The sequence below is a fragment of the Mytilus galloprovincialis genome, chromosome 14, assembly GCF_965363235.1.
Source record: "Mytilus galloprovincialis chromosome 14, xbMytGall1.hap1.1, whole genome shotgun sequence".
Lineage (NCBI taxonomy): Eukaryota > Metazoa > Mollusca > Bivalvia > Mytilida > Mytilidae > Mytilus > Mytilus galloprovincialis.
In genome coordinates, this window is record NC_134851.1 from 27196653 (window position 1) to 27221835 (window position 25183).

General features: G+C 31.7%; 2 protein-coding genes across 4 annotated transcripts in view; both read left to right on the forward strand.

Annotated features, from left to right (window-relative positions):
* LOC143059469 (uncharacterized) overlaps positions 1 to 19178 on the forward strand; it is a 52317-nt gene extending 33139 nt beyond the window's left edge. The window contains exons 11-15 of one of the 2 annotated variants that reach the window (XM_076232971.1): positions 1120 to 1236; positions 6896 to 6932; positions 8778 to 8843; positions 16736 to 16871; positions 19043 to 19178. In XM_076232971.1, coding sequence (XP_076089086.1) covers positions 1120 to 1236; positions 6896 to 6932; positions 8778 to 8843; positions 16736 to 16797 — 282 coding nt within the window. In that variant the 3' untranslated portion in view covers positions 16798 to 16871; positions 19043 to 19178. Of the gene's footprint in view, positions 1 to 1119; positions 1237 to 6895; positions 6989 to 8777; positions 8844 to 16735; positions 16872 to 19042 lie in introns of those variants that run through there. The other variant, XM_076232972.1, reaches the window with a different exon arrangement.
* LOC143059470 (fibroblast growth factor receptor 2-like) overlaps positions 19098 to 25183 on the forward strand; it is a 103404-nt gene continuing 97318 nt past the window's right edge. For both annotated transcript variants that reach the window (XM_076232974.1, XM_076232973.1), the window contains exons 1-3: positions 19098 to 19239; positions 19712 to 19875; positions 23351 to 23463. In XM_076232974.1, coding sequence (XP_076089089.1) covers positions 19231 to 19239; positions 19712 to 19875; positions 23351 to 23463 — 286 coding nt within the window. In that variant the 5' untranslated portion in view covers positions 19098 to 19230. The remainder of the gene's footprint in view (positions 19240 to 19711; positions 19876 to 23350; positions 23464 to 25183) is intronic.

Here is a 25183-nt window from a genome sequence, read left to right on the forward strand (position 1 = left end):
ATAGAAATATGGTCACTTGGTCTTCTCTCGACTGGCAGTAAAACGCTTGCTGAAGTGGGGTGTCCGTTTGGCTGTGCGGGATATATCAAGTTCGCAGTCACGTCCGGTCAGAATGGGGACGTTAAATCCGATGTCTCGTGTAGAGAGAGTGCCACGCTCTTTGCACTAAAGAACCCTTGCAACAACTCTTTGAGGGGTCCGTAGGTGGCCTGTTGCAAGGCAAAATTTCTTTCCCTATCCAATAAACCCTCATTTTCCAGTGGCAGTCCAAATTTCCCCGACCATCATCCCAGATGGCCTCTATTGTGACAAGACCTACCTATTGTATTTATTGTGAACTGCTCGTCCTGAATATGCATGAAATATTTGCCACTGGACGTTAAGCAACCAACAATCAATCAATCAATCAATCGGTAAGTACTAAGCTAGATAAACATTACTGGGGTTTCTATGTAAGGTTTAATCTTAATAAATGGTACTTTTAATTTGTGTCTGAAATTCTGAATACTGTAAACCAACTTAATTTCGCGACCGATTAATTTTCGCGACTCTTGGGGGAAGAAAAATAACGCGAAATTAAATCGTCGCGAATATGTATAACTTGGATCTTTCCTTATTAAACTATATCAAGTTAACTAAAAAATCGCGAAATTAAATCGTCGTGAAGTAGACTAGCTGGAGATAAACGCGAAATAAAGTATCCGCGAAAATAAGTTGGTTTACAGTATGCAGTGTATTAATCTTAAAAACATCACTTCTGGAAAAACTTTTCCAAACGACAAAACATTTTTTCTATAAACATGGTCAATTTGTCTATTATCAGACAAAAAAACATGCTTTATTTTAATCTGTGCCTCTTTGTTCTTTAATTCTATTTTTAAATCTGTATAAGAAGTCTGTCAGTTAAATATATGAGTTGCAGATGCTCAGATGTTGGTTCATATCTATTGATAAAATATTAAATATAGGCTAATTTTAGAAATTGGTATTGTAATCTTTTAAACATTGAAAAAGCATAGATTTTATTTAAGCTTACTTCATTGTGAAACTGGATTGCCTCTGAATTTGTATAAATTCAATTTTGATTGTTTTGATTATAAATTTTACTTTTTTTTACAGATACCAAACCCTCTGTTTGATTTGGCAGGAATAACATGTGGTCATTTTCTCATTCCATTTTGGACATTTTTTGGTGCAACATTAATAGGAAAAGCTGTTATTAAAATGCATATACAGGTAAGTTCTATGTTATGTTGTTGGGTAGCTATATCATAATGAATACTCATTTATTGTAATTCATACACATTTGCAGTGTACTATAGAACTAGAGGCTCTAAAGAGCCTGTGTCGCTCACCTTGGTCTATGTGAATATTAAACAATGGACACAGATGGATTCATGACAAAATTGTGTTTTGGTGATGGTGATGTGTTTGTAGATCTTACTTTACTAAACATTCTTGCTGCTTACAATTATCTCTATCTATAACAGTACTTTCTGTGGAAAATGTTATTGAAAATCTTCAAATTTTAAGAAAATTGTTAAAAATTGACTATGAAGGGCAATAACTCCTTAGGGGATCGTCGTCGTCGTCCGAATACTTTTAGTTTTCGCACTCTAACTTTAGTAAAAGTGAATGGAAATCTATGAAATTTTAACACAAGGTTTATGACCACAAAAGGAAGGTTGGTATTGATTTTGGGAGTTTTGGTCCCAACATTTTAGGAATTAGGGGCCAAAAAGGGCCCAAATAAGCATTTTCTTGGTTTTTCGCACTATAACTTTAGTTTAAGTTAATAGAAATCTATGAAATTTTGACACAAGGTTTATGACCACAAAAGAACGGTTGGGATTGCTTTTGGGAGTTTTGGTCCCAACAGTTTAGGAATTAGGGGCCAAAAAGGGACCCAAATAAGCATTTTTCTTGGTTTTCGCACCATAACGTTAGTATAAGTAAATAGAAATCTATGAAATTTAAACACAAGGTTTATGACCATAAAAGGAAGGTTGGTATTGATTTTGGGAGTTTTGGTCCCAACAGAATAAGGGGCCCAAAGGGTCCAAAATTAAACTTTGTTTGATTTCATCCAAATTGAATAATTGGGGTTCTTTGATATGCCGAATCTAACTGTCATGACTGTGTATGTAGATTCTTAACTTTTGGTCCCGTTTTCAAATTGGTCTACATTAAGGTCCAAAGGGTCCAAAATTAAACTTAGTTTGATTTTGACAAAAAATGAATCAGTTAGGTTCTTTGATATGCTGAATCTAAAAATGTACTTAGATTCTTGATTATTGGCCCAGTTTTCAAGTTGGTCCAAATCGGGGTCCAAAATTAAACTTTGTTTGATTTCATCAAAAATTGAATAAATGGGGTTCTTTGATATACCAAATCTAACTGTGTATGTAGATTCTTCATTTTTGGTCCTGTTTTCAAATTGGTCTACACTAAAGTCCAAAGGGTCCAAAATTAAACTTAGTCTGATTTTAACAAAAATTGAAATCTTGGGGTTCTTTGATATGCTGAATCCAAAAATGTACTTAGATTTTTTATTATGGGCCCAGTTTTCAAGTTGGTCCAAATCAGGATCTAAAATTATTATATTAAGTATTGTGCAATAGCAAGTCTTTTCAATTGCACAGTATTGGGCAATGGCAAGAAATATCTAATTGCACAATATTGTGAAATAGCAAATTTTTTTTTAATTAGAGTTATCTTTCTTTGTCCAGAATAGTAAGCAAGAAATATCTAATTGCAAAATATTGTGCAATAGCAAGATTTTTTTTTAATTGGAGTTATCTTTCTTTGTCCAGAATCAACTTAAATCTTTGTTATATACAATATACAATGTATATTCACTTTTTACTACCAACTGATAAATTAAAATAATCTTTACCATTCAGTGATAACAAGCAGTTTTTTTACATCTTAATATTTTATGATGTATTTAAATGAGTAGTTATTGTTGCAAACTCCATTAGAAATTTTAATTGAGATTAGTTTTGGAATAAGGGAAAGGGGGATGTTATTAAAAAAATTGGGTTCAATTTTTCTCATTTGAAATTTCATAAATAAAAAAGAAAATTTCTTCAAACATTTTTTTGAGAGGTTTAATATTCAACAGCATAGTGAATTGCTCTAAGAGAAAACAAAAATTTTAAGTTCATTAGAACACATTCATTCTGTGTCAGAAACCTATGATGTGTCAACTATTTAATCACAATCCAAATTTAGAGCTGAATCCAGCTTGAATGTTGTGTCCATACTTGCCCCAACCATTCAGGGTTCAACCTCTGCGGTCGTATAAAGCTACGCCCTGCGGAGCATCTGGTTTTTCTGATGAACACATGAAGAAGGAGCTCACTTCTTTCAATGCATACATACCAGGGATGGGCACGATTACTGACAAATGTAATCGATTAATAATCGATTACATGAAGGATTTTTGTGCAATCGATTAATAATCGATTACTCAAATTTTAGTATGTAATCGATTACAATCGATTACTTTATCAAAAGTAATTACATTACTTTTCGATTACTGTCAATTACATGCTTCAACATTTCAACAAAAAAATAACAGGAGTAATAAACACAATTATATTGCTCAACATTTGTATAGTGGAAATTAAGAACTTTACCAAACATCATTTAAAGCATTGTTTCTAAATTATAAGTTAATAGCTGTTTTTTTAGATCAAATCTCTTAATGAAGATTACAAATATTTGAAAAATCTTGAAATTTTGACTTTCAACATAAATGAAAGATGTCATGGCATTGCAACAATCACTTATGCAATTGTTTTTCAAAAAATTTGCTTTCTTACTGACTTACGTTAGCTTTTTGTTTTTACTCTTTAAAAAAAATTATTATAGCACAGTTAATTATAATGTTTAAGGAAATATAAAAAAAGTAGAATAATTAATTAGTTCAGCTAATTTTTAAGATCAAAATTTATTTTTATAATGACATGCATGATTTAAACCTTTTGTTTGGATAACCACCCTAATTACAGATTATTTAACTGCCACTGGAGTACAATTTATAACCTGGGGCTAAATTTCCTTCTTAATTAGACATAAGATATTTGAAATAAAAACAAAGTATGTTTGTTATTGATTAGAAGACTTTGATCATCTCATTAGTAAAGGCAAGATTGTTGTTAAGATTTGTTAACTTCTCCAATCAATTATAAACAAAATGTATTTATAGTGTCAAAGGGATACATGTATCTATTTCTAAAAAGAATTGCAATACATTGCCATTGGTTCATTGTTAAAAGTATTTTTTGTTCTTTTTTAATTTAATTTATATACATGTATATCATAACATTTAAGAAATCAACTGTTTATCTAAACTAAGTTTTTAATTTCAACTCTGATTGAAAATGATGGTTTCAGGAAAAATAATACAAATAAGCTTACTACTTTTAAAAATGTAGTACAGAACTTAACGAAAGACAGACACATTTCTTATTTAAGATCTAATTTATTATTTCAAATCTATTTTCTTATTTTAATATTAAAGCTCTTGAATTATTGACAAGCAGTGAAGCACATACATCCATTTGTTTCAAAAGCTAGATATAAAGTAAATTTAGGTAGGGGATCTGGTTTCTCATAATGCAGCTTGAGACAATAGATGCAAATAAGGCAGTTGCTTTAATAACTCTCAAGTATTGTTGATGCATAATATTTTATATGTACTACAAAGTGATAACATACATATTTTCCTCTGAAATAGGTTATTTTTCATCATACTATTTTACTAAAGTAATCGAAATGTAATCGAAAAGTAATCGATGATTACATCCAAATTTTTGCTGTAATCGATTAAATTACGATTACATGTAATCGAAAATGTCTTCGATTACAGATTACTGTCGATTACTTGAAAAAATGTAATCAATTACAATCGATTACGATTACAGATTACGATTACCCCATCCCTCATACATACACATTCTCAGTCAAATTCAGTGTTTACAGTCAAATATGCCAGATTACGTACATGTATATAATTTATTTGTTAAGCATGAAGGATTATGATACAAAATGTGAATTGTATGCAATTATTCATATTTGCTAGACAAATAAATAGCTTATACTGCAAAAGTATCTGTTTTCACCACATAAATGTCATTATGGTGTCATTTGTTTACATCACAACACCATTTGTATTTATATACTATACATGTAGATAGTGTAAAAAAAATAAAACTCTGGAACGATGAACAGAAAATGGAACATTAACAATGATTAAAAAAAAAATGGTATTTTTACCTAATAGTGATATGATAGTGGGATTTTGTATTGACAGTTTTTATGGACATTTACTTTTAGATATACCTTGGAGTATGGAACATATACCTTTGTTATACATGTATCTTTCTTTTTATACCCCACGCAACGAAGTTGCGCAGGGTATAATGTTTTTGACCCGTCCGTCCGTCCGTCAGTCCGTCCGTCAGTCCGTCCGTCAGTCCGTCCGTCAGTCCTGTTTCTTGTCATCGCAACTCCTCTCAAACCACACAACAGAATTTCACGAAACCTTTTCAGATAATAAGGACATACTATGTAGTTGTGCATATCGACGGGAAATAGCGATTCAATTTTTTTTCTAGGAGTTACGCCCCTTTGAACTTATTTACTTTAATGTACTACTGCAACAGTTTGTCATCGCAACTCCTCTCAAACCACACAACAGAATTTCACGAAACCTTTTAAGATAATAAGGACATACTATGTAGTTGTGCATATCGACGGGAAATTGCGATTCAATTTTTTTTCTAGGAGTTACGCCCCTTTGAACTTATTTACTTTAATGTAATACTGCAACAGTTTGTCATCGCAACTCCTCTCAAACCACACAACAGAATTTCACGAAACCTTTTCAGATAATAAGGACATACTATGTAGTTGTGCATATCGACGGGAAATTGCGATTCAATTTTTTTTCTAGGAGTTACGCCCCTTTGAACTTATTTACTTTAATGTATTACTGCAACAGTTTGTCATCATAACTCCTCTCAAACCACACAACAGAATTTCACGAAACCTTTTCAGATAATAAGGACATACTATGTAGTTGTGCACATCGACGGGAAATTGCGATTCAATTTTTTTTCTAGGAGTTACGCCCCTTTGAACTTATTTACTTTAATGTACTACTGCAACAGTTTGTCATCGCAACTCCTCTCAAACCACACAACAGAATTTCACGAAACCTTTTCAGATAATGAGGACATACTATGCAGTTGTGCATATCGACGGGAAATTGCGATTCAATTTTTTTTCTAGGAGTTACGCCCCTTTGAACTTATTTACTTTAATGTATTACTGCAACAGTTTGTCATCATAACTCCTCTCAAACCACTCAACAGAATTTCACGAAACCTTTTCAGATAATAAGGACATACTATGTAGTTGTGCATATCGACGGGAAATTGCGATTCAATTTTTTTTCTAGGAGTTACGCCCCTTTGAACTTATTTACTTTAATGTACTACTGCAACAGTTTGTCATCGCAACTCCTCTCAAACCACACAACAGAATTTCATGAAACTTTGTAGATAATAAGGACATACTATGTAGATGTGCATATCAACAGGAAATTACGGTTCAATTTTTTTCTAGGAGTTATGCCCCTTTGAACTTATTTGCTTCAATGTACTTCTGCAACCTTTTGTCATCTCAACTCCTCTGAAAACACACAACAGAATTTCATGAAATTTTGTAGATAATAAGGACATACTATGTTTATTGACAGGAAATTATTATTCAATATTTTTTCTTATACAATTTTTTTTTCTTATACTTATTTAATTTCTCCAATGACAATGTGGGGACGTGGGGTATGTGAGCGTGCTCACTAAGGTTCTTTAATTTGTTACAGTATCGAGAAAAACAGAGTGATTGGTTTGGTCAGCATGGTAAGAACTGACATGTGACAGTTTGCATCATGGGGGATCCTAATGGAAAATTGTGTGTAAGTAAAATAAAATCTCTTATGTCTGAGATTTTTATTTCATGTACATTAATTATAACCCATGGATCAAAGTTCTGTAGGGTATAATGTTTTTGACTTTGTCCATCAGTCCTGTTCTAGTCATCCCAACTCCTCTGAAACCACTCAACAGAATTTTATAAAACTCTGTAGATAACAAGAACAAAATATGTAGATGTGTTTATCGACAGAAAATTACGATACACTGTTTTTTCTTTCATTACAATACATTGCAATATTAAAAAAAAAAAATGTCAGATTTTTATAAATAAGCAAGTTATAATATAACTTCTGAATGAATTAAAATAAATCTTACACAATCGTCTTTGGATGTGTTATATGTGGGCACACTGTGACCATGTGATTGTTTCAAATCATCAATCATTTGATTCAAATGTCATGAATGTGGGAGATTAATAAATGATGTAAAAAAATCTGTAAACACATAAACATGATAAAGACAAGAAGAAGAATTTAAAATTTGCAAATCCAAAAACAAACAAAATTTGCAGAGTTTTCTCCAGCTGGGATGCGTTGGTTTTTATTGAGTCCTAAGTTAAATTATGACCATATTTGTTGACCATTGTAACAACTAGATATGGCTTTTTATTCCCTCTATGTCATGTGTGCGTTTTTGAAATTTGCATGTGAATATTAACAGAACTTCTCATTATTACCATGTAAATATTTTTTGTAAAAAATGCAAAATAACTTCAAAATGTATGTACACATTATACTTATGATACTTTTTTTTCTTGTAGCACAGAACCTTTACTCATTTGTTTAAATCTGAGAAATAAGATTGGTTTACTGTGGCATCAATTCTAGAAAACACCTTTTCCACTGTTAAGCTACAAGTTCCAAATATAAGAGATACTTTTGTCATCCTACTTACACCTGAAATATACTTTTATTAATTGTTGCAATGCCAATGGCGTCTTTGCAGGGTTACTCACACTAACAAAGAAATTCACTTATGTTAAATCAGGGTACTCACCATTTGACCATGACCTTAGGATGAAAGACAACAGCCAAAGCACCCTTCCTTTGCTTTTAATTTTTTTCCCCAATAATACATGTACATGTATGATTTTGTATACATTATTGTTCTTCTAAAACTTCATGCAATGAAAATAGCATGAAATATATGCTTTCAAAATGTTGCTAAACATTTCTTTGTTCATATCTCGCAAAAGTGTAATTATCTTCTTTTCATACTGGAACCATTCACATGTGCTTCGATACAATGACCATATTTCTGGCGACTACATGATGTTTGGCTAATTAAAATGATTAAAATCTGTTTGTAAGTGCTGTTATACATAACAAAAAAAGTAGAATAACAGAAATACTGAAATCCAAGAAAAATCCTACAACAACCATGACAACTGACAAAATCTAATCACCAAATTCATCAAGCAACATAATCCAACGTTAACAGTTCTGAATATAAGTTACACAATACTTTACAATTGTTAAGCACTGGTTATGTTTCATGCTATTTAAAATCCTAATAATTATAAACAACCTTGGCTTATGTAGTTAGGATTAATTTCTGCAAGCACTTAGTATAATAAACATACTGCCCTCAATTGATGCAATTCTGGACTGGCAAACAACTGCATTCAGAAATATTAATTCAACACTTGCAACTTCGTCTTAACATGCTTAATGTTAAATTTATTTTTCTTTATTGGATATTGTACCTCAACACTTAAGACAGTATATATATTTACTACATATTTATTTTTGTATTTTTTTTCTTTTCTAGATCAGATAACACAGGATGTTACCACTGTGGTATGGCTATCAATTCATGGCATTAGTGAGCCGAAAGGTTTGTAAATATTGTAGCTTTGCCTTTTATTTTTCAACCTTTTATTTTTAATTTTGTGTTAAATGAGGTCTTAATTTCCATTTAAGTTAAATATTTCTTTACAATTATGGAAACAATGCTGAATTTTCTGTTTCCATTCTCTAACTGAAGTTTGCATCAACCAAATAATATAAAAAATGTATACACAATGCTTATTCACACAAATTTTTAATGAAGCATGAATTTGGGTACATTCACTTTTAACGTTATGGGTTTATATGTCCGTTTGATACAACCGCAAAAATAATTAAAAAAAATTTAGTTGATATTTGTTATACGTTGTTGTCATCTGCCTTGTTGAGCGTCATCCAAGACCAATGATTTCGGGATAATAACTTTAGTATGTATAAGTAAATAGAAATCTATGACCACAAAAGGAAGATTGGGATTGATTTTTAGAGTTTTGGTTCCAACAGTTTAGGAATGAGGGGCCAAAAGGGTGAAAAATTAAACTTTGTTTGATTTCATCAAAAATTGAATTATTGGGGTTCTTTGATATGCCGATTCTAATCGTTTATTTAGATTTGTGATGCCTGGGCCCCTTTATCAAATTGGTCCACATTGAGTTCTAGAGGTTCCAAAATTGAACTTTCTTTGATTTCATCAAAAATTGAATTGTTGGGGTTCTTTTCAAAATATGCTGAATCAAATCATGTATTTAGATTTTGTATATTGGACCATAGCAGGTAAATGTCCAATTTAATTTTTTTAAGTTCTAACACAACATTCATTGTGTGTCAACTAGCTATGTAGGCCAAAAATTAATTATTGTTTGTTTCCCTTTCCACGACTAACCCTGTAAAATCACTGCAACACGAAAATTTTTATTGGCCATTCTTGTCCAAATTTTTTTTTTCTATGTTGGTTTTTAGTGATATCTTTCCGATGCGTTGGTTTTTTTTTTTATACCTTTCTGATGCTGCAGTCATCAAACGTTTTAAATCAAAGCTTTTTTGCTTTGAAGCTTCTATATGATTTGGAATCAAGGAAAACAAACATAATGCCTTGCCACATGATTTGTGTTGTGTGCAAGGGTGATCTTAAATCTGAAGCATCTTTCAACCCACTGAGTGCACCTTGATTGGATTTGTCTTTAACCTCTGTTCCTGTTTAAAGGATAAAATCTTTTAAGTAAAAATAGTCTGAGACGTCTGAACAGGTTGAGCACAAGTCAGGAAATATATTTCCTGCTTTCAGAGAACGTCCCTGATTTCTGGTGTAAAAAAAAAGTTTAAATGTGATTTCATTTTTATGCCCCACCTACGATTGCCCCACCTACGATAGTAGAGAGGCATTATGTTTTCTGGTCTGTGCCTCCGTTCGTTCGTTCGTTAGTTCGTCCATCTGTGTGTCCGTTCGCTTCAGGTTTAAGTTTTTGGTTAAGGTAGTTTTTGAAGAATTTGAAGTCCATTCAGCTTAGTACACATGTTCCCCATGATATGATCTTTCTAATTTTAATGCCAAATTATAGTTTTGACCCAAGTTTCATGGTCCACTGAACATAGAAAATGATAGAGCAAAGTTCAGGTTAAAGTTTTTGATCAAGGTAGTTTTTTAACTTTAACTTTCTTAAACTATCCTGGGTTTGTACCAAACTTGGACAGAAGCTTGTTTATGATCATAAGATAGTATCCAGAACTTAATTTTGTAAAAAATTAAATTCATTTTTTCGATATTTTTCGGGCGTCAATCAAATGTTGTCCGTGCATTAACTCATGAACCGTTCAACCAAAGCTTTTAAAATTTTAATATGTTGTTACTGACAACTAAATGAAGGTCAAGTTCAATAATGGCGATTTTGACTTTTACCGTTCAGGAGTTATGGTTCTTGAAAGATTGAAAAATGGTTTTTCCAGTCGTGTCCGTGCATTTACGCATGAACTGTTCTACCAAAGCTTCCCAAATTTTAATATGTTGTTACTGATGACAAAATGGAGGTCAAGTTCAATAATGACGATTTTGACTTTTACCGTTCAGGAGTTATGGTTCTTGAAAGACTGAAAAATGCAGTTTCCAGTCGTGTCCGTGTATTTACACATGAACTGTTCTACCAAAGCTTCCCAAATTTTAATATGTTGTTACTGATGACAAAATGGAGGTCAAGTTCAAAATGACGATTTTGACTTTTACCGTTCAGGAGTTATGGTTCTTGAAAGATTGAAAAATGGTGTTTCCAGTCATGTCTGTGCATTTTCTCATGAACCATTCAACCAAAGCTTTTGAAATTTTTATATGTTGTTACTGATGACAAAATAGAGGTCAAGTTCAACATGTTCAATAATGACGATTTTGACTTTTACCGTTCAGGAGGTATGGTTCTTGAAAGATCGTAAAATGGCGTTTCCATTCACTTTATTGCATTTACTCATGAACCATTCAATCTAAACTTTTCTAATTTCAATATGTTGATACTGATGACAAAATGGAGGTCAAATTTGATATTGACGATTTTCCCTTTCACCATTCATCAGTAATGGTTCTTGTGATATTGCTAGGACACAAATAAATGTTAATAAATCCGGTTTGCTGTCGTTGTGACAGCCTCTTGTTTTCCTTTTTTTTGTTCAGCCTGCGATTTACAGCAAAAGTAGGTGAGACACTGGGTTCTGCGGAACCCTTACGAATTTTTTCATTACAAATTTTATTCATCACACTATTAGTTATTGCTTTATGATATGGTACAAAAATCAACTAAAAAAATCAATTTTGTTTGCCCCCAGGTGACTTTTAATATGTTTATAGCATTGAAAAAGCTCCAAATTATCTCCCTTTGATGCAAAAATACATTTTTTTGGCATTAAAGTTGAAATATCTTTTTTAAATCATCGATGACCTATATTTTTTATTATTGTTTTCAAAAAGCTGTACATAAACTAAATACTTGTAAAATTTAAGCGATTTCTGTAATTTAGTTCTTTTTTTATTTCGATATTACCTCTTTTTCTCCTATTAGTTCAACAGTAAATAAGGACATTAACAAAAAATTATGCTTCTTTCAGAGGCAGATTGTTAGCGTAAATAAACGGTGACCCAATTTTTTTATTTCATTTTTAGCTCACCTGGCCTAAAAGGCCATGTGAGCTTTTCTCATCACTTGGCGTCCGTCGTCATCGTCTGTCGTCGTTAACAATTTTTCAAACATCTTCTCCTCTGAAACTACTGAATGGATTTGGATGAAACTTAGCATGATAGTTCCTTAGATTATCCTGCACAAAGTGTGTGCTTCGATTTTTGATCCGTCAAAAAACATGGCCGCCCTTACTTTAAATAGAACATAGGGGTCAAATGCAGTTTTTGGCTTATATCTCAAAAACGAAAGCATTTAGAGCAAATCTGACGTGGGGTAAAAATGTTCATTAGGTCAAGATCTATCAGCCCTGAAATTTTTAGACGAATCAAACAAACCATTGTTGGGTTGCTGCCACTTAATTGGTAATTTTAAGGAAATTTTGCAGTTTTTGGTCATTATCTTAAATATCATTATAGATAAAGATAAACTGTAAACAGCAAAAATGATAAGCAAAGTAAGATCTACAAATAAGTTAAATATGACCAAAATTGTCAATTGACCCCTTAAGGGGTTATTGTCCTTTAATGACAATTTTTTCACAATTTGTTCATCATATTTGCTAACTTTAAAAAATCTTCTCCTCTAAAACTACTCAACCAAATTCAACCAAACTTCAACTGAATGATCAGTAGGGTGTATAAAATAAAGTTTGTGTTTTATTTTCTATTTTGTCTAAAAACATGGCCGTCATGGCTAAAAATAGAACACAGGGTAAAATGCAGTTTTTGGCTTATATCTAAAAAACTCCAGCATTTAGAGCAAATAAGACTAGAAGTTAAAATATTTATTAGGTCAAGGTCTACCTGTCCTGAAATTTTCAATTTGCAATTTGCCAAAAAAATAATTTGTTGTGCTACTTCCAAAAAATAGAAAATATTCTGACCAGAAAAAAAACCATGTCCCCCTACAAGTTAAATGGTCCATGCCTAACTGTTATTAATGAAATCATTTAACTGTTTTGCTGTTATTGGAGCCCCTTGCCCCTTCTCAGCAGTGGAATAAATCCAAATCATGAATGAAGAAATTCGAAAGAATAACAATTTAATAATGTAACAATAACAATTTTATTGTTAAAATTCTTTTATTGTAACTATAATGTAATAAAAATAACGTCCTGCCGCTCTTCTTGTATGCATATTATATTAGAAGGAAACGTGTAAACATGGTAGAACTTGTATTTCTAATATTGAAGAATTGTTAGCTGTACATGTTTGCCTGGCATGGTTCAATATGTTCAATAAGGCATTGTTTACCAGGTGAGCGATTCAGGCTCTTGAGAGCCTCTTGTTCTATTAAGTATATGATAAAGTTCATTTATCATGTTTATAGAAAAATATAAAGAAATCATATATTAGAAAGAAAAAAAAGATTTATACTGGAGAGCCCCCTTAATATAAACATATTTTATTTGTAATCATCAAAGGGAATGAGACACAAGCTAAGACTTATGATGTCTTCTTTGGTATCTTTTCTTGTCTACATGAAATTTTATTTTGCTGTTATCACAGTCCAGGCAATTACTGAAAACTGTAATATTACTTTTTTATATAATATTACAAGTAAAAGTAATATTACAAAAAATAGTAATATAATTCTTATATTACTAAAACCTGTAATATTGTTATATTACTGAAATGTGTAATATAGTCTCCATATTACATAAAACAGTAATATTACTAGAAAATGCCTATATTACATAGAACTGTAACATAAGGCTAAAAATCACTAGGTTTTCATACTTTAATTAGGGTCCCGCCAAAGGCGGTCCCCTATAGTGATCAGTCTGTCCGTCAGTCCGTCCGTCTGTCCGTCCGTCCGTCCGTCCGTAACACTTTGTGTCCGCTCCATATCTAGAGAACCATTATGATTTCATACTTTATACTTTACATGTTTATTAACCACCACCAGAGGGCGTGTCATGATGTATGTACAACTTCCTAGGTCAAAGGTCAAGGTAAAAAAACTTTGGTTTCAGTTGACAACCCTGTGTCCTGTGGTGAAGATCGTGTCCACTCTATATCTTGAGAACCGTTATGATTTCAAAGTTTATACTTGACATGTATATGAACCAACACCAGAGGGCGTGTCATAATTTATGAACTACTGCCTAGGGCATAGTTCAAGGTCAAAAACTTTGGTTTCAGTTGACAACCCCATGTCCTATGGTAAAGATTGTGTCCGCTCTATATCTTGAGAACTGTTATCATTTCAAAGTTTATACTTGACATGTATATAAACCAACACCAAAGGGTGTGTCAAAATTTATGTGCAACTTCCTAGGTCAAAGGTCAAGGTCAAAAACTTTGGTTTCAGTTGACAACCCCATGTCCTATGGTAAAGATCGTGTCCGCTCTATATCTTGAGAACCTTTATCATTTCAAAGTTTATACTTGACATGTTTATAAACCAACACCAAAGGGTGTGTCATAATTTATTTACAACTTCATAGGTCAAAGGTCAAGGTCAAAAACTTTGATTTCAGTTGACAAACCCATGTCCTATGGTAAAGATACAATTTTTTAATGCACATTATTCACAGCGGGGCCCACAGAGATGGCTCCCATCTCAATGATATCTAGTTACTATAATAATTTAGACGTATGATGATAATAAATCAATTATTAAACAATTGATTATTCCAATAATAATAATAATCCAATTAAAGTACATAGTATCAATTCAAAATAAAAAATCCAAAGTAAAACTATTTTCTCCTTACAATGTAAAATATAAAATAAATGCCAAATTTACTAAATCATAAAATGAACTTAATCTCAAAATCAAAATATAAAAGTCTTAAAAGTATTTTCTAAAATTAAATTATGATTCAGAGATAAATTTTGTCTCAACACTGCACAGTCAACTAGTAGACTGGTAAAACAATCTTTTAGGTCTAGTATAATGACATGAGCATGACGAGTAGTGTGAGGTTACGCTTCCAGAACACTGACTGCTATCTTAAAATATTCTCAAAAATAAAAGGGGAGTCAAAAAATACATTTTTGTCCAAACACTACAAAGTCAACTGGAAGACTGATCGTCAGTCCTACAGGTCCAGTATAATAGACTTTAGCAGTGCAAGTTTGGGTTTCCGAAGGGTGACTGCTCTTCCAAAATTTTGCAACGATATTTATACTAAAACACAAAATAACTCAATTTATCCCCACATGTTAATATTACTCTCATTAGCAAAAATAGACTTTAATTAACAACGCCTAATCATATAATGTTTTGATAAAATCTGTGGATGCTAATTGTCGAGCCTGCAACTTTTGTTGCAGAAAGCTCGACATAGGGATAGTGATCCGGCGGCGGTGGTGTTAGCTAACTTCTTAAAAGCTTTATATTTTAGAAGGTGGAAGACCTGGATGCTTCATACTTTGTATATAGATGCCTCATGTTACGAAGTTTCTGTCAGTCACATGTCCAATGTCCTTGACCTCATTTTCATGGTTCAGTGACCACTTGAAAAAAAGTTCAGATTTTTTGTAATGTTGAATTCTCTCTTATTATAAGTAATAGGATAACTATATTTGATATGTACGTACCTTGAAAGGTCCTCATGTCTGTCAGACAGTTTTCACTTGACCTCGACCTCATTTCATGGATCAGTGAACAAGGTTAAGTTTTGGTGGTCAAGTCCATATCTCAGATACTACAAGCAATATGGCTAGTATATTCGGTGTATGGAAGGACTGTAAGGTGTACATGTCCAACTGGCAGGTGTCATCTGAACTTGACCTCATTTTCATGGTTCAGTGGTAAGTTATATTAATCTGAAGATCTGTTTACTTTATTGTGATGATTCTTTATCTTATTTTAGAGTGATCATGTCTATTAAAAATACATGTTGTGCCGTATCTCAGAAACTATTTATGATTATTCCATAAATCTTCACACACTTTTTGGTTATATTAAAACCACAAAAGGAAGATTCAGATTTTTTTTTGGTGGTGATGGTCCAAACTGTTTAGGAATTACGGGCCAAGACCAGTATTTTTCTATCTATATCTATATAGTCAATCTAGACTTCAAAAAAAGAGTGACAAAAGATACCAGAGGAACAGTCAAACTTATAAATCAACTAAAATAAATTGACAACATGCACCTGGCTAAAAATAAAAAAGACAAACAATAGAACACATGACACAACATAGGAAAATGAAGAATAAGCAACACGAATCCCATCAAAAATTGGGGGTCATCTCAGGTGCTCCGGAATGGTAAGCAGATTCTGCTCCACATGTGGCACCCGTCATGTTGCTTATGTAATAACAAGTCCGGTAAATAGTCTAATTTGGTAGGTCACATTCATGAAAGGGAAGGGGATTGTAGTAACAACATAAGGAACATATCCGATATCATTTGTGAAACAGTTATTTCATAACTTCAACTTATTAATACCTCAAGTAGAAGGTTGCATTGGGATTTTCACACCAAAATGTATGAGTCATGAAATGTTTACAGATATGGTGTGTCTGAATGATCTTGATGTGAATGTTTCTTTAAATTTAATTTCTTATTGTATGTTGATAAGTTTATCTTGCTGTTAAAAAGTGTTATACAATAGTATATATACATGTGTATATTTAAAAAACTGACTGCATGACAAATCTCAAGTGACTTAAGAAAATAATGTGATTCTAATTGTCTAGTTTATTGAAATATTTTCTTCTTTTTTCACTTTTTTTATAATTTATTGTCTTAGTTCACTTTTTTGAAAATTTTGCTTTTCAATGTTTTATATACTCATCCTCTAATGCTGTTTTATTTGATTTTTTAGCAATCCATGGTGAATTTAAGTCACCCAGAAATACTGACAATAAAGAATGTAACAAAAGATAATGCTGGATGGTATGGTTGCTTGATTTCTAATCCACTTGGTAGATATTACCAGACTGCCTGGCTAACAGTTTTAGGTAAAGGCTTAGATAAGAATGAGAAATGTTTGTTTTTCACCAAGAAATAATACGTCTTAGAGCAAAATATTCACATAAAAATGATTTAATCGTTTGGAGAATTTAATAATCAATTTTCGATTACATCATTATCAATAAATTTTTTATAGACTCTCATAAAAATAGAAGGTTTGGCATCATGAAAATTGGAAATGTACAGTTTTTTCTAAAAAAATTAATTCTTTTAATGCCGCCACAACTGAACGTCATATTATTTTACCCCTGTCAGTGTCTCTCTGTATGTCCTTCCCATTATGGGTGTACAGTTATTCCACTTAACTCCTCCTACAGTTTGAATTCTAGGAAGTTTTCACTCTGATGTCTGTTTGTAGTCTTTGTACATGTATTGAAGGTGTGCATGTGGTCAGGGTTTTGATTTTGTTTAATATTTGCTCTTAATCATTTTTTGTAGTAGTTACTTGCATAAGGGGAGCTCGCATACAGATAATTGTCCTACAGTTTTATGCTAGGAAGTGTTCACTTAGTTGGTGGTTTTTCCATTTTTTGTGCATGGGGTCAGGATTTTGATTCTTATTTATATTTGCTCTTTTGGGTGATAATATAATTTACCTTTGTCATATTTAAGGTAAAGTGTTAGACAGTTATTTTTAAATAAGACTTTGCATCTGCAGGGGCATCATTTGTGTCTGTCAAAGAAATCCAACATTGACTTTGCTATAAAACAGTTTCAGAGTGAAGTGTGGCCAGGGATTTCACTTAGTCTAGTTTGTATTGTGTAATAATTAAATTTTGTATGTCATACATGTGATTCTTCCGATGGGAGTCGAAATCTCTTGTTTTTCAGACCCTCTTCCATCCCTCCCATTAAAATTTGAAATCTACAACTTTTGAAAATGTCAACATCGAAAAAGTTTCAGTAAACATTTTTGTTTATAGAATTAAAACTGACAGGGTAAAACTCTTGAGAAACTCGAAATTGATATCGGAAAAGTCTGTAAAAACAGAAGGTCACCATTTCTTTTTCTTGTTTTTGTGTCGTAAGGTAAATAGCTTCGAGTAATCAATGAAGGTGTTTATTATTAGACTATATATACAGCAATAACAAATTATTGGCAATTACCTGGTCATCAACTAGCTAGTTTAAGACACACGTCTGGATGATTAAAAGTGAAATACTGACAATGGATTAAGATGTAAAAAAAAAGACTTTAATTTGATGCTGTTGAAAACATTGAACAGTTATAGTACTGAGCCTCAAAGACAAATGTCTTAATGAAATCAAATATGATATTTATGGCTTGTTTTCTATCTAAACCAATGGAATACCTAAGTATAAGTATGTTTATCTTTGAAAATTCTAAATTTTTATAATTTGATGAAATGCAAACTATGTTATCCCATAGACATATAATGTATTATACATGTATGTCTCTGTTATTACCAAATACCCTAGCAGCAAATTAAAAACAACCAATTATCTAGCCATATTTTCTCTGCCTGGAGATCTGATTTTAAATTGTACAAGTCCAGTGCCATTGGGTCAAGATCATGCTTACTACACTTCTTGCCAAGCTGACTATGGTGACCCTAATGACTTTATTAAACATATTGAGACAGCTACCTACCAGAAAGCCACTGCTCAATAGTGTTACCAAAGTTGACATTATGTAGCTTAAGCAGAGATACTTTTTACCAACTATATATGATGGCTGATCACTTTATCTTAACTTTATATATGTAATAAATAAATATTTGAAACCCCCTTATCTTATATTTCTATCAAGTAAAAATGGCTATGCAGGTGCTTAAAGTATAGAACACTTACAAAAAAGGAGAATAAGCAGTTTTAACACCAAAAATAATCATGGCGTTCATCGTTAAAAATGTTGAATTTGATACACACTTTAGAGTAACTTATGTAGTGGGTTATTCAGTGTGCACCACATTTTTTTTAATGATATTATTCCTTCATAGACAGAAAAAAATATTACAATCATTCCTAAAATAAAGACTTTTAACAATTAAAAGTTTGATGAGGAGGAAAAAGGATTGAATTGGTTATAAATATTGTAGATAAGCCAGCTATTGAGCTGACACATATTTACCATTTCCTTTCAAACATATTATTTCATCTTTTGAAAACTTTTTAATTACAAATACTTTAATTGCAGATGAACAAGCAGAAGCAGTAGACATTAGGTCAGGAGGAACAAACGATAAAGAGCAAATAGTAATCTACATTATCGGTGGTGTCGCATCAGTAGTTGTTCTCTTCCTGTTACTCCTGATATTTATATGTTATAGACGTTACAAGAGGGTTCAGTCCAGCAAATATAGAAATGTCAAGAGAGTAATTGTCATGACACAGGCTAGTTTCAATATTCAAACATATTTTATTACTGATAAGTTCAAATACAAGTGCACAAAAAAGAATATGTTTGACTTATTCGGTTATAATTAGGAAATGAAGTTTTATGAGGAAGTTGTCTTTATATGGTGTAAAAGTTACAAAGTAAGTCTTAAGAAAGGAAGATAATTGAGATTCATTAAATGTTCATCAGTAATGTTTAGATTATGAAAATAGAGATATTCAATCTAGACAGAATCTAATTTAGTTTTAAGGAAGTTTTTGTCAATTTTAGATTTGAATATTTATAACAGCTTTGCATATGGACTTGCTTCATTTATTATTAGCGATAGTCTGTGTGCTCTTCAAACTTTTATGATGTTTATTTCTATTACAAAATCATGATAATTAAAAAAATGACATGGATCTGCACACAAATTTGAAACAGGTATACATTTTAATTTCATATCAGAATGTTTTGCATCAATTCCAGAATGAGAATTACCATCCATACAAATCTTATGATGGTACACAACCATTTGTTTTACCCACAATCAGAATTGAACCTGGTCCAAGAAGACGCTTGTCATCTGATTTGACCATGATGTCAGAGTATGATCTCCCTCTGGACAAACACTGGGAATTTAGACGGGAACAGTAAGGTAAAGCATAACATTGACCATTCCATGAAAGTTATCATACTGTAAAGACATATATATTGACTCATGACAACATTTAAACTTATATCTGTCGACCCACAAATAGCATTGCTCACTGTTTCTGACATCCAGATTGTTTCTTTGGTTAAAAGCTGTATAATGACCTGATATTTGATTGGTTGTATCAATTTTCAGATGAATTCAATAGATATTGTAACCACTGTAGTATGAAATATAACAAGAAGTTTTTCCAAAAACTCTTTTTTTCCAAGGTTTAACATTTTCTCATATATATACTGGAATCATTAGGGCTCAACAATAACACTTGTCTGATTGTCTTGTACTAGAGGATAAAAAGGTCAGACAAGTAAAAGCTATATCAATATTAATTTAATTTAACAGGTTTATATGCTCTTATAATATACTAGATTATGGAGTGTGTGTCCGAGCGAGAATATTTAGTCAGACGTCAGTCGCTACCCTGATATACCCTATCTTTTTTGGGTAATTAATACAGATAGCGTTTGACATCTTTAGCTGAACAGATTTATCATTTTTTCATAACTTAATTCATTGTATGCTGGTTCATATTCTGGACACCAGTCTTTGCTCCTTTCTAATATAATTCACAAACAAAAAACAAATAGGAAGCTTAGAAATGGAAAAATATTAAATACTTAACTCGTTCAAAGGGTAATTACATGTCTCAATCTTCAAAATCGCCTATCTAAAAATACTACCATCGCTAACATTTTTAAAAATAAAAATCGTGGTTACCCTTCTATCGATAAGTGTCATGCCAAAAAATGAGTAACATGTCCCTGTCTTTCCACCAACAATACGGTAAGGTCCACACTTAATGGTCGCTCATTTTCTTTAAAATTTGAAACTGATATAACTTGAAAAACAAACAGTCTTATTTATTTACTCACATGAAACAAACCAGGATGTGGTATTCAGTACGTAGGTTAAACTGGTCGATATTTATCTAAACGCACTCAAGAAAATAACCCAATAAATTCAAAAGTATCATTTATCAACACCTTAAGAAGCACAGTCATCCTATCAAATATTTAGCAGTTCAACCTTTGGAAGAAGTAAATAAGCAGCCTGGTGAATCTCATTCAAAGTTTGTACAATCACGGAAAATAATTGAATTAAATTAGATTAAAAAATATCAAGAACCGATACTGTTAACATTTTGGATATTGTTTCTAAAACTGTTCGAAAAAAAACATTCTCATGGTCGTAGAAAAAATCACAATCAAAGAAAATTTCGGACCAATCACACCAATATTTCGGACCTAATTTCTATTTAAAAAAACAACGGCAGACATTATCTGTTAACAAAGCTCTGTTCATTACCGATTAATAAGTTAAATAAAATTTTAGAGGATTGCAACACAATTTCATATAGCAGTCCTAAGTACGAAATTGTTCAAATTATAATGGCATATTGTTATTCTAAACTGTTTCCTAAAATTGATCGTCCTGAAGATCATAAAAAACATTTTATTAAAATAAAGTATGTCAATAAAGGTTTTGATTTTGTAAATATTGCTGGTATTTTTAACAACCATTCTGTTAAAGAACAAATTCCTGGATATTTTGATAATACTGAGCTCCCTCTTATTTGTTATATTTACAAGAAATCTACCTGGAAATTTGTGTTAAATTATAGCCAATTGTGTAAAGATTTTAATATCAGTGAAAATACACCTACTTCATGTAATTGCAGTAATTCCAAATACATTTATGGACCAATTTCCCATGTTATAACAGGAGATCTTAACTTATTTCAAGACGGAGAGTTAAAATCATTCCTCAGTAAAGGACCTAATTATCTTCCCCAGTCAATTATAAATTGGAATGAGTGTCGTAATATCATCCATGACTCACTCTGTACTTACTGTATGAAATGGATAAAACTGGAAAAAGCTGACAAAAAATTCGACTTTAAAATAAAAACAAGATACAAATCCAATGAATTTACATTGACATGCCTATCAGACGGTGCCTCATATGCAAGTCTGATTTGACTTGGCATTGTTAAAAAGTAGATCCTAAGTTCTGTGACATGACTAGTTTCAGTTTTTCTTGACTCATAATTTTTGAAAAATATTTCAAAAGATATAAAACTAACTTCTGTTCTATTGTTTTAAATTTCTTTTGTTCCTTGAATCAACTTATAATGCAAAGTCCTCCTGGACAAGTTGAAAAAAATGTTATTGTAGAGGCCTGATCATGCAATACAATGTGAGAAACTTGATTTTCTGGTAATTTTTTAAAAGAGCAAATATAACATTCTCACATTACCTAGATAAAAAAAAAACGTGTCTCGGTACAAAATTGTTCAAAAACACTGAAAATTGTAAATCATTAGTAATAAATGGTTTAACCCATTAAAACATTTAATCCATCACTGCAAATGTTTGCACCTGTCCTAAGTCAGGAATCTGATGTACAGTAGTTGTAGTTTGTTTATATAATTTATATGTGTTTCTCGTTTCTTGTTTTTAGCTCACCTGGCCCGAAGGTCCAAGTGAGCTTTTCTCATCACTTGGCGTCCGTCAACCATCGTCGTTAACTTTTATAAAAATCTTCTCCTCTGAAACTACTGGGCCAAATTTAACCAAATATGACCAAAACATTATTAGGGTATCTAGTTTAAAAATTGTGTCCAGTGACCCGGCCAACCAACCAAGATGGCCGCCAGGGCTAAATATAGAACATAGGGGTAAAATGCAGCTTTTGGCTTATAACTCAAAAACCAAAGCATTTAGAACAAATCTGACATAGAGTGAAATTGTTTATCAGTTCAAGATCTATCTGCCCTAAAAATTTTAGATGAATCGGACAACCTTTTGTTGGGTTGCTACCCCTGAATTTTGCTGTTTTTGGTTATTATCTTGAATATTATCATGATTATAATAGATAGAGATAAACTAAACAGCAATAATGTTCAGCAAAGTAAGTTTTACAAATAAGTCAACATAACCGAAATGGTCAGTTGACCCCTTTAGGAGTTATTGCCCTTTATAGTCAATATTTAACCATTTTTCATAAATCTTAGTTATCACCAAAACACAATTTTGTCATATCCTTGAATATTCACATAGACAAAAGTGAGCGACACAGGCTCTTTAGAGCCTCTGGTTTTATATAGATTAGAACGTTGGTTTTCCCGTTTGAATGGATTTACTCTAGTAATTTTGGGGCCCTTTATAGCTTGTTGTTCAGTGTGAGCCAAGGCTCTGTGTTAAGGCCGTACATTGACATATAATGGTTTACTTTTATAAATTGTCATTTGGATGGAGAGTTGTCTCATTGGCACTCATACCATATCTTCTTATATCTAAGAAAATGTGTACAACTATTAGAATTTTATTTAGTTATATATATATATGGTTACATCAATCAGTATCTCAATATCTAAATGAATATGAGATGAAATAATTTATTTATTGTTATAGGTTATCACTTGGTGAACCTCTTGGGGAAGGAGCATTTGGTAAAGTTTTTAAAGCAGAAACTGTTGGTTTAAATAAAGCTCCAACAACTGCCATAGCAGTCAAGATGTTGAAGGGTAAAATTTACTTATATATTTTAGATCAAAAATCAAATAGTATTAATGAAAACTGGATTTATGCTTAAGTTTTCTTTTTTTATTAGACAAGCATAAAATTTTGGGAAATAAGAATTGAATTTTTTCCATCTTTTTTATCTTTATTGAAAAATTTGCATTGTTATGGCCCTGCAACGAATATGGCCCGCAACAAAGATGTCGGTGCCATATAGTTTTACCCATTTCCGTAATTTGGTCATTCCGTAATTCTGTCATTCCGTCATTCCATCATTCTGTCATTCCCTAATTCCACAACTAGGAATTGTTAAGTTTCAGTTTTGTTCCGCTTGGCTCATTTTTGCTATAATTATGGGCTTTGAACTTTGATAATTTTTTGAAAATCACAGTTAAAAGGATGAATTGTTTGAGTATAAAGGACAAGATTATAAATATCCAATTAATGTTCTGATTCAAACAATAAAATAATTACAAATCAATTAATGTCATTAGTGCTGTAATGAATTGTTAAAATCTCAATACTTTTATTTTTTGTTTGATGATTCTAGCTGTTAATCTGGATTATCCCACCTCAATCAACAGGCCTTGAAGTAATAAATATTTGAGTCAGTTTTTTGTACTTAAACAAATAAAAACCAATCAAAATGCTGGATTTTATGTTTTGAGCAAGATTTTTGTGCTCCGAGCACTGAGCAAAGTTTTATGACTTCAACCCCAGGTCTAATGAATGTCAAAACAAATCAGTGACAGGTTGACCTTGTTCCTAATTAAATTTGTTCAGGTTACAATTATGTGATAATCATGTTTTCAATCATAATTTCTTGAAAGGTTTTAAACAGTTGTTTAAAAGTTGAAAAGTTACAAAGTAAAAACGTATTTATAAAAATAAACTTCTCATAGAATAAATCATCACTTTACAATATTATGTCACATGACTGACCAACATGACTTGTGATCACCTGATATATTATATGGTTTATCTTTTCAAAATGAGTGTTGTTTATTCAATTTTCATACACTTTTCTTCAACTCTTGATGATGAACACATACAAAACAATAAGTTATGACAACAAGGAACACAACTCTAGGCTGATTTAACCAATAACAAAAGCTTTATTGTGTCTTCAATATTAAGACAATTGGCAAATTTCCGGATTGCAAAACATATTGACAAATTTACACGAAAAACGTAACAATAAAGATATAAAATGTATTTTATTTGAATAAAACATGACAAATCAAGAATATTAATATTATAACACATAAAAAACAATCAAGGTTTGAGCAAAAAAAATCCTTACTTTTCACTTCAATTGGAAATTTTTTGATCCAATTTTGGACCTGAAAAAAAACTAAGAAAATATTTGTAGTCATGTATAACACACAGGGTATAAATGTAAATGTGTTCGTTATACATACCAAAAGACAGTACTCCTTATTACATAAACATGGATAGTTTGTAGGATCGATTAAAACCCATTTTGATGTCCCATTTATTATGCCCCATTTTGGTGCATTATGTTTTCTGTTCTTTGCGTCCATTCATTCGTTCTTTTGTCTGTCCATTTGTTCATCTGTCCATCCATTGGTTCGTTCTTCCGTCCGTTTGTCCTTCCGTCTGTCTGTCCCGCTTCAGGTTAAAGGATTGGTTAAAGTTTTTGGTAGAGGTAGTTTTTGATGAAGTTGAAGTCCAATCAACTTGAAACTTAGGGCTCATGTTTTC